Source organism: Lipophrys pholis (genome assembly GCF_963383615.2).
Source record: "Lipophrys pholis genome assembly, chromosome: 1".
In the NCBI taxonomy this organism is placed as follows: domain Eukaryota; kingdom Metazoa; phylum Chordata; class Actinopteri; order Blenniiformes; family Blenniidae; genus Lipophrys; species Lipophrys pholis.
Genome location: NC_137635.1, coordinates 46058679 through 46069568, shown reverse-complemented (window position 1 = coordinate 46069568; position 10890 = coordinate 46058679). Strand labels below are relative to the sequence as shown.

The 10890-nt window shown below is 42.6% G+C and overlaps 1 protein-coding gene across 1 annotated transcript; it reads left to right on the top strand.

Annotated features, from left to right (window-relative positions):
* Positions 1-112: 112 nt before the first annotated feature.
* LOC308119413 (uncharacterized protein) lies at positions 113-9797 on the top strand. Its single transcript, XM_080479413.1, has 7 exons — positions 113-354; positions 3863-4007; positions 4105-4200; positions 6085-6229; positions 6320-6465; positions 8602-8741; positions 9364-9797. Exons 1-7 carry the CDS (start codon positions 255-257, stop codon positions 9510-9512), a joined length of 921 nt encoding a protein of 306 aa, XP_080335539.1. The 5' UTR covers positions 113-254; the 3' UTR covers positions 9513-9797.
* Positions 9798-10890: the final 1093 nt, after the last annotated feature.

The window sequence follows — 10890 nt, the reverse complement described above, 5'->3', positions numbered from 1 at the left end:
GAAAAAAAGAAAGTCTTTATTTTAGACCCAATTAGTTTTTATGTACCGCAAAAATGTTTAATAATAATTGAAAATGGTGATGACGTATCTGTGGATACGTAAGTGAAGGCGGGGCTTACCAACGGGGGCGTTTACGCAGTGTACATGAAGGCATCACGTAGACCTCGTGCGGTGTTTACTTCGTGTCCGTTTCTCCGTCCGCTTCTCCTCTGCGCTCCGGTCCTTGAACGCATCACCGTCTGACCACCGCCGACATGAAGCACAACAGTTTATCCAGAATCGTGGTTATTGTCGTCTGCACGGTGGTTTTCATCGCCGTTTTGATCATCAACGCGTTGGCCGGAGCAGGCAGAGGTGAGTTAAAACGACCCCTCCTCAATTTCACTCCACAAAATATCTCAGAAAAAGTTGCACCCGAATCCCTCCGCCGCGGGTTGTTCTTCGCCTGCTTTAATTCCATCCAAAATGTCAAAACACATGTTTAATTCTTCTTCTTACACAACAGCTTTCCTTCTTGTTGCGAAACAATTCTCCAGCTGGGGTGTGTTATTTGCATCTCATTACGTTGTCACGTTTTGTTGAGGTAAACAATTGCACGTTTTTTCCATAACTATTTCTGACACGTTGTCCAATTCACAGAAGACGTAACATGTTAAAGCGAATCAAACAGGACGCATTTTAGATCAATGGGGATAATGCATATGCTATTTGTATAAATCTGAAGCATCGAGATCATCCCTATATAAGTATACATTGCAGCTAAAGTTAAAAGTAGTAGTTGATGCCAATTATACATTGAGTAGATTCGATTAGAACTTCTTTTCTATCAGGAAATAGTTCGCATGGATCAGAGTTTGTTATTCTGGAACTACAAACTAACCAAAAATCTGCTTTTCTGGTCAGGGTGTGGCTCCAAAATCCTGTGCCAGCCTCACAGATGGATGAAACACGGTTAAATAACTCATTCTGCTTCCCCATATGAGAGTTGTTCATTTTCTTTATGTGTTCAGTTCATTTCTGCTCAGTAAGATAAATAATCTGTCACTTTAGGGTCCAGATGTGGCTTTTACTAGTTACAGATTACTTGGAAATAAGGCACTCACTGTCTTAAAACTTGTTTGAATGAAAAAGAAGCCTGAGGCCTTGTTCATGCAATGTTTTTAAGGCAAAACGTATTTATAAAAGACAAAAATATGACTCAACTGTGGTGAATTATGTCCCTTTGTCCTCGGATAAGTATGCTTTTCCCTTCCAAAGTTTTTGTTGCACTAATTAAAAATTTCGGGGGGAAAAAAAAGTCGGCTGTAAGTATTTTTATAGCAGAACAGAAGTGTGTGTAAAACAGAAGCACAAAGTTCAGTGGAAAAGTACAAACAAAAGCTTTTCTCTGAAAACAAAGCTGGCAGGGACTGCAGATGTGATGGGAAACAATGAGGAGGACAAAAAGAACTATTACAACATTTAGAATTTTATTTCTCAGTGAAGTTAGTATAAGTAGTGATCCGATCTCATATCGAAAGAATGGGACGCGACAATGTTTCAAGTGAAAACACTTTTTCTTCCGCGGAGACGGTGCATTTTCATAAAGTTCCACGTTGGGATCTGTTTTCGAGAAGGTTTCATGTTCAGTGGCTTCAAGCAGCGTTGTCGTGCAAACAGGGCCTACGAAAGAGAATACAGCAGCTTCTTTTTTCCCAAAACATTTTAGTATTTTGATGGAAAATCTGAATTTTGCAATTGGACCAACCACGGGACTTAAACTAAGCTCAACACTCTATATTTATTTAAAGAAAATGAGCACATAGAAACACGATATTCCTGAATACATATTCATTAGTCAAGACTTTTCTAAATTAACTTTACTTAATGGAAGAAATAAGTCCCAAAAAAAAAACCCCTATCAATGGAGACACATTCACACAGTTTTTCCAAATGAATTCAACTGTCCAAGTGATCTGAGGAAACACACGTTCCCTCCAGAAACAGAAAACCCAGTCAGCGTTTCAACATCCACCATCACACTGCCTGCACTGAATCTGTGTTTGTTTTTGGCTTGTTTATGTTTTCCTGTCACCATATCTGCTTTAACAACCTCTCCCGTCATTATCCGGCCAATCTTTTGAAGCTCACTAAAGAAGAACTTGACACATTTCCAGCTATTTTTGAAAATCTTAACGTTTTGGCTCAGTGATTGTTACACAACACTAATAAATCCTGGAGGAGATATTGTTGTCTCGTTAGCCTTCACTCGCATATAAACGTTACGTTTTAAAGTTTCCCGCTGGACAAGACGGAGCGGTAGTTGCTACAGAAACAAACAAATAGAGCCGAGAGCGTCTCCATCAAACTGTCAGAGTTCTGGTTCAACCTCATTTCTGTGTCTGCGTGACACATTGCAGACATGCAGAGTATTCTCAAAGCTTGCATGTTTTGGGTACATGTTTTGGGGGTTTTTTCGCTCACGAATTGAGAGATATCCTTTGATTGTTTGCTCCTACTTCTAATTTACTTCAATGCAAAGTTTGCTCGGAAAGAGAGCGACTCATCTGGTCTCCAGGTGTTTTCCATGATGGATCGTCGGCACGTCTGCATTTTTTGTGTTGGTCCATCTTTAAATGTTCAAATTCTCCAAGAACAGCCTCAAACTTTCTGGTTTGGGATTTTTTTTAGAGTTGACAGTCGCCCAGAATAACAAACCAACTTCATCGTCTGTCCATACGAATGTTCAAATCCCACTTTTACCGCTGTGGATCCTTAAGCAAGAATGCTAAACCTCAACCGCATCAGAAAGGAAGTAAAAAAACAACAACTTTATATCGAACATACGACTTGCATGTTTGATATAAACTTTAGCACTGAAACATCAACTCTTTTCTCCTCCGTTTATCACCAGAGAACCTTTGGACCAGTAACTGAAGATGCAAACTAGAAGGGACGAGCGTCTGAGTCGTCGTGTCTCCACCACAGAGAGTTCCACTCGGCTTTCTCTTCTCATTTCTCTCCCGGCTAATTTTAGCCGTCCTTTCTGAGAAAGGCCACACTTAACAATTTGTGTGCAGGAGTCCCTCCTTCTGCTTCTCCCTGCAGCATTAGTCACCTCGCATAGCCTGCGTGAGTCACTGGGAAGCGAAGACTCACCCATTTAACTGAAGTCTCTCAGCACCGGCTCACTGCCTCGACACTCCTATCAGCACAAACCGACTAATGACATGTGATATATCTGTGACATCCCCCCCACACACCTCTTTTCTGCTGAATAAGTACGTTTATGTAAGTTTGGCTCATAATACCTTCAGGAGCTTTAAGTAAAAGTTGAGGATTGTTTGAGGAAAACTTTTACGTCCTCTTGGTAGTTGACTCAATCCAGCCCAGATGTTTGTGCTGACGGTGGAAGTGGATGTGTGTTCTCCTCTTATCTGCTGCCGATGTGGACTCCCAGCGACGAGCCGCATCGTTAACAATTGTTAGGATTATGTAACTCGTGTCGTAACTCTCGTGGCGGCAGAGTATATGTGATAAACGGCTACGATCTCGACATAAAGCCAATTTTAGTGAAACATTCTGGTGCAAAATACAGGGAAATGTCCACGAAACTTCTCCTGGAGCTGTTGCATTGTGGGTGTTTTTTACAGGCTCACACATACAAACTTACAGGCTAAGTTTGCTGTCGTTCATGGCAACATCACCGATGTCTCAGCTCGGGTCTCGGTGTTGTGTTTTGTCCACTATTAAGAAATTTGTTTTAAAAAAAAAACTCTTACGGGTTTTTTTGGTGGTTTGCCCGATTGGAGCCTCTTGCCGGCCGGTTTTGGCCCACGGGCCTCACGTTTGACACCCCTGCTCAGTCCGATTTGTCTTCCAGGTCCGTTCCACTCCACCACTGGAAATGTCTCGAGCCGCTTTGAGACGGACATCACCCCGGCCGGGTGGACCTTCTCCATCTGGGGTGTCATCTACACGTGGCTCACCCTGATGGTCATCTACCTCACCACATATGTCTTCAGAGGGTACGCTACCGTGGACAAGAGCGACGTCACGTAATGAGGAGGGCAGATTTGTGAGTGAAGCTGATCTCTCTCTCTCTCTCTCTCTCTCTGTGATCAGATCCTGGGCTCAGCGTCTGCTGCCGTACGCCTTCTACTTCTGCTGGCTGTGCAACATGGTGCTGAACATCATCTGGCTCCTGGTGTGGGACAGAGAGTACGTCTTTTACTACCACCACCGCTGGAATCGGTGTCCCGCCGTCGTGCGCTCGCAGATTCCTCTCAGTATAAACTGTCCACATTCTTTGTTGGCGCTGCCGACCCGGTGCACTTTTTTTTTGTGAACACGCATTTAGGAGCCTCCGTCTGGGACTCATTACTGCAGATTCTTCCACACACGCTGGTTTGTTGGTGTGTGGGAAGGCTGCGATCAATCCTTCCAACCGTCCCGACACAGCAGCTTCCATGCAGGCTGCCATAATTCAAAGTGCTTCACAGATGATTATCGCGGTGAGAAAAGACAGTAAATACAAGATTGGAGTGAAAGAAGAAAATAACTTCTTACAAGGCACATCTCCTTTTCAAGTTTCCTGTCTTGACTATATGGTGGAGTGTGCTATCTATGAGAATACCAGTTTAGTTTCTATTCTAGGTAATGGTGCGGGCGGCGTTTAGGGCCAGTGTTTACGCGTTACACAAAACCTTTTGTTGCAATTTGGGTGTCCCGTTTACACTACAGCATCGCTCGGAGCCACTGAAAGCTTAAGATGTAACTTTTTTAGAAATGCTACGTCTTCATGGGAACGGGGCCAAATTCAGCTTTTTTGAAAACCCTCCCATCTCCGTGGAAACAGGAAAATTGAAGCTTTCCTTTTTTTTCCAATTACGTTTCTATTGAGAACAAGTTACAGAAAGAAGATGACATTTAAAAAATGAAAAAAAAATGAACAGGACATATACAAATATAACACACACACACAAGAACCCAGGCAGGGCATCCCAATCTAAGGAGATGAAGGAAGTAAATAAATGAATAGAAGAAAGTTACGACACTGGTACAAGTAGCAGCCAATATTTAACAGCTATGAGTAATTAAACCTAACAAACAAAAATATGAGAAAAGAATGAATAAACTTAAAAAAGGAAGCAATTTGAGAGTAAGAAACCTCAACTTTTTGAAAATGGTTCGTCTCCATGTAAACGGGAAAAACTTCTCGGATTTCGTGCTGCACGTGTGCAGTTTTTCCGTTTACATTACAGTAAACGTACAGCGAATCACTCAACAGGAACAAAACACGACCACGTTCAACTCAAGTCCCAGTCGCACTCGGACCAGTTGGATATCGTTTACCCAGAGACACTGCGATCTCATCCCATCAACAAATCCGCTTAAATGTTGAAGCTTCAGGAAGTTAATAGAACATGTTGAGGCTGAAGAGATGGTTTAGAATTGTCTCGATTAAAATCAGTCTTTAATGTAGTGCTTTACAAACAGGAAGTGTAACAAATAAAAGAGACGTAAAGATCGAAACAAGCTGCCGTGTTACAGAAATATGAAGGCAAACCTAAAAAAAAAAAAAAACCCAGTCCTCTTCCTGTGATGATCTTCTTCCACCTCTATGGGGAGAAAAGGCTGAATTATGATTCGTTGAATCTCCTTAAAAGACATTCCTCATATGTTTTAACAGTCCAAATCAAAATCCAGTGATCTGTACCAAACTCACTGTGATTGGGAAATGTGCTGCACAAACATAATAATAATACCTCTTTTGTGTGAAGTCCTTGACTTGCACAGACTAAAAATGGCTTCTTTTTTGTTCCTACCGTGCGCGTGTCCAACAAACTGCAAAAGTTTAGCGGTCTTTATCCTGTTTGGCGTCGTTTCAGGAAAAAATGAGCAGCGTCAGGGCTCATTGTCTCTGTACGAGGCATTCAGGGACTGCCGCTCACACGGCAGGTAAACAATGACTCCTGTCAGGCGTGTAATACAAAGAAAATGACTTTCAGTGCCACAAAGTGTGCTCCAGGTTTGAAATGAACCTTGATCGAAGAAAAGAAGTGCTTTGAATGATACCGGTGTGTTTTTCTCGCCGCGTTTCAGGATGATGCTGGTCTCCCTGGTTGTGTTAATCCTCATCGTGGTCACCAACTACAGCGCGTTGTTCTGCTGTTGCTATGCAACCGATTACTACGGACTGTGGTTGGAGACGTACCACCGCAAAGACCTGGCCTGTCTCCGGATACTGGTGCGTGTGTGTTTCTCTGCTGTGTGCATGTGTGTGTGTGTGTGTGTGTTGCTGCAGCCTCTTGTAAAAGGCTCCCATCTGTGTGTCCAGGTCCAGAACGGCCTGGCCGTGTACGCCACCTGGACGTCCATCGCCTCGCTCATTAATTTCTCTGTGGTGCTCCACCTGTGGGGTGTGGACAGGAGCACCGCGGCCACGGCCTCGCTCTGCATCCTGCTGGGCGAAGTGGCAACATGGTGAGAGTCCCAACGTCCAGTAATATACTGAGCGCCGTGAAGATTAAACATCTCTGTCCGCGTTGTCCGCGTACACTTTTTCTTTTTCTTTTCTTTTTTTTTTTTCTTGGTTTTTACACACACTAAACAATATCCTGTAAATTGTGGCTGGTTACACGACAACGTCTTCAAGTGAAAATGCTAAACTCCCGTAGCTTTTTGGAGCGTACGTGTGTGGTTTCATTGCAACAACAAACGGCAACCTCTAGTGGTCCGACGTGCTAACTACTTTGTTGTGTGTGTTTTCAAAACTTCGCCATGTAGACACGAAACTGAAGCGAAGACGATGCGTTTTCACTTGAAACGTTGTCGTATAGGCGGGGCCTAAGTCACAAACTGAACGTTCAACCACAGAGGAACTACGGGACTTAAGCAAAATGCAATACTTGTTTTAAAGGAGACATATCATGCTTTTAAATCCTTCCTTTTTACATATAAATCATACAGTTGTGGTCTATACAACGCGAAACTGCAATGCTTGGGTCTGAATTCCTCATTATTATAGCTCCACAGGCCCCTTTTCAACCCCTTTTCTGATGCGCTTCTGAGAGCAACTCGTTTTGGGGCGGTCTCTTCAAATGCAAATGAGACACTTCATACCCCGCCTCCTCTCCAGGTTGCAGAGGTGACACTCGGTTCAACGTCACCCTGTTCGGCCATCTTTGTAGTTTGATAGAACAGATACAATTATCTAGCGGCGCAGAAACTTTATATTCACACATTATTTACAAAATGTCAACAACGGAAGATTTGTCCATCCAGCCATACATGTTGGAGCCAGAGTCGGACCCGGCAGAGCGAGATGAAAATGACCATGATGCACCTACAGAACAACGTCTTCATATGGATGTAACGCAATGGTGTGTTACTATATTTACACTAACTTCTCCATCCATGCCCACTACTACAATACTGCCTGTATTACAACGACTATTTAACACAGAAGTTACATTATAATCTAAAACGAGCACACAGCGCTAACATATGAAGACGGTGCAACTGCTAATGCTAACAAAACAATGACAGGGACGTCTTATCATCACACTTTTTAGCGTTATATACAGCTTACCGAAGTGCTCTGTTCGTCGTCTCCATAGATAAAAGGAACTGACCGCTCAATCAGACCAAGTCTTTCGGCAAATCCTTCTTTATACTGGCGGAGGTTGCTGAAGCAGTCGTCCTTAAAGTGATTCGCGCACACAAAAATGACCTTACCCACAGATATGGGTACATTTCTGTGGAAAAATAAAACTCAACCAGGCACTTCGAAAAGGTTCTGATGCTGGGAGACGGTGTAACGAAGCTTGTGGGTTACTACATCCAACAACCGAACATTTCGACTTATCCTCTCGTAACTTCGGTTGGACTACAAAATCGCAGCGAGAAACAAAAATGGCGGATTGCTCGAAATGTCGATGTCCTAATTTGGCAGTTCCGCTGAGAATACTGTGACGTCATTGTTCAAAAAACGTAATAGAGAATAGAAAAATCGAAACCGATCGCAAAATATGACCAAAACAGAATATAAAGATATCAACGGAGCACCTGAAGAGACTACTTTGAACTTTTCTGTACTTCTAAACACTCTAAATATACAACAAAATGCATTTAAGGGCTAAAAAAGTGGATTTAGCATGATATGTCCCCTTTAAGACAAAAGGAGATATTAGAGGATGCTGGGGGGGGGGGGAGTCCATTGTAATGCCTCGTTTTGACCACAAGGTGGTGGAGCGAGTCTCTAATTGTTATTAATGAACCTCTCGTATGAACTTTTCCTTGTGGCCAGAGCAGCACCACCAAACACTGCTCGAGTCCTCGAGAGGAGCAGCGTGAGAGGAAACTTGACGAAGCAGTTCGAATGTTTCTTTTAATCCTGCGTTACTCGTTAGAATGAAGCGAGGTCTCAAACTGGCCCATCCTCCATCACAACGGACAGTCTGTGTGAGCGACGTCGGTACCGGCACAAATAAACAAGACGTTGATGGACATATTGACTCTTTTTCTCGGGTCGGGGTTCGAATGCTCTCCTTAAAGCCGTTGGTCTCCTTCACTAAAACGTCCCTGGGGTCTCTGATGGCTGTTCTCCACTGTGTGCAGGTTCATTCTGGAGAACTGGGTGCTGGACCGCTGGGTGCGTAACATCCTGACGGTGTACGCCGTGGTGATCGTGGCTCTGGTCGGAAACGTCTACAAGCACTTTGACCCCGTGGATCCCACTCCCAACTCGGTGTTCATGGGTGAGTCCGAGGAGCAGAAACCCTCTGATTGTGATGTTGTGACGCCATTGTTGTTGTTGTTGTTGTTGTCCATCGACTCGCGCAATTAGTTTGTTTTTACACTATAACCAAGCAGCTACCTCTGACTAAACGCCGCACGTTTCTTCGTCACACAAATGCAAGCACAATCCAAAAATGTTGAGAAGTTGTGTGAATTGTTGAGTAGAAATGGAAGTCCCATCTGAAAGTGCTTTATATCTATGAAAATGCAGAACAGAAAGGAATTAAACTGGATTTAAAGTACAGCCATACAATAAAAAAGTTTTTAATTTTGGGGTGAGTGAAAAAGTAGAGGAAAAAAAGATACAAAGGGGGAAAACATAAAAGGAACATAAAAGTCGGAATAAAGAAATAAAACGTAAATAAATTAGCACGTATGGATAAAACTGCTGTAACAGGAACCACAGCAGCCACGTTAAAGCGGGAAAATCCATGAACTAAAACCTCAAACTAAATTGTAGCTTTGTCACTTCATGAATACAACCTCAGTATCTGTTCGTATACTATTATTTTATTTCAGATCATTTAAATGTTTTGTGGCTGGGCTCTCACCCTCCTCTCTCTCTCTGTCTCTCTCCATCAGTGGTGCTGCTGGTGTTGTCCTGCATCCTCTTTGTCTCCCGCGTCTTCACCGTCATTTGGAGGAACAAGTGGCGTCCTCTGCACTCCCCGGGCTCGGCCCGCCTCATGGTCTCGCCTCTGGACGGCAGGAAGTTCAGGGTCTTCTCTTAAAGCTCCGGCGCTCTGATTTACAACTACAGTTCAACAGCGGCCCAGATCAGAGAATATAAATACTAATAAACCACTACTTTAACATATGAAGTTCTTTTCTATTGACCAACGCTTCCCTTCAGATGTCTCGTATCGATCTTCTCGGGCTGCTTCTTTGTTATTGCACTTGTAATTTTGCACTTTTCTTACTCTGTACGCTGTGGATGCTCCGGACCGTGAAACTTGTAATGAAGTTTGACCTGCTTTGTTTGACGGTTTTTCCACCATTAAATTCTCCTGTTGTCAAATATAGTCTGCATTCATTGAAAGCTAAACAAACCCACTCCACATGATCACATGTGTTTAAAGAAAAGGTGTTATAGCACAAGCTTAAGAGGGAGACGTCACCGAGTGTCTGCATGTAACTCAAGGCAGGACTGCTGAAGATACTATAGAAGTAAAATATATCGTGTTGTGATTATATATAGTGCGTGTTTGTGGGATCTGACCAGTCCAGAATGGAATTCTAATCACATATATTTCATTCAACATGTCTGCTAATTGGTAAAAGTAAAACTTAAATAATCATTCCATTTCTCTAATAACAAATAATCTCATTTAAGAAATCATCCTATTACTTACTTACATTAATGTCATATTATTTAGCGCTTGTTTGTCTCATCTTTTCATTTATTTGCAGATTAATTTCCATTTATTCATTATTACTTTGTTGTACATTAAGTTCAACATGGAATCACAATCTGGGCCTTATATATGTATACATGTGTATATATAGATATATGTTTCCTGGGGCTTGTCTATGTGGAGTTTGAATTTTCTCTGGATCATTTATAGATTTCTTCAGAACCAGATGGTGTTTTTTGGCTTCGTGAGCCCGCCAGTGAGGACAAAAACAGTTAACACATAGATTTCTGTTGCAGCAGCAGGAGAGGGAAATGTCCACTTCAGTTCATTCACAGTAGTGTGCTCTGTGGAGAAGAACTGAGTGGTAAAAGCAAATAAAGCTGCGTCACCATCGGGAGGGGGGGGGAGAAAATCGTCTTCACTTCAACAACATTTGAATTGGAGCCTGAGAAATCTCATTTTGGTCCCAGAGCATTTTGATATAACCACAAGCGGAGAAAGTGCAGCAGGCAAATTTAAAGTCAGTTTGTAAAGAAGATCCACTTTCACATTCAGAAAAAAATGAAACATTCAGACTTGAGAAGATGCTCTCACTGAAATGATTCAGGAGTCCATTAGATTTGACTTCAAAATGTGTGGGAGAGCTAGAGAGAGAGAGAGAGAGAGATACAGAGCCAACACTAGAATAGAAACATCCGAATGAATTAAGACAGAGACAAACTACAGATATAAGCCTTCAGAATGTAATGCTTTC

Bases quoted from the DNA above. Each gene is read 5' to 3' on its own strand.
- LOC308119413 (XM_080479413.1), top strand. From the start codon at position 255: ATGAAGCACAACAGTTTATCCAGAATCGTGGTTATTGTCGTCTGCACG. The intron at 4,201-6,084 runs GTACGTCTTTTA...GCCGCGTTTCAG, and splicing joins CTCCTGGTGTGGGACAGAGA to GATGATGCTGGTCTCCCTGG. The intron at 6,230-6,319 runs GTGCGTGTGTGT...CTGTGTGTCCAG, and splicing joins TGGCCTGTCTCCGGATACTG to GTCCAGAACGGCCTGGCCGT.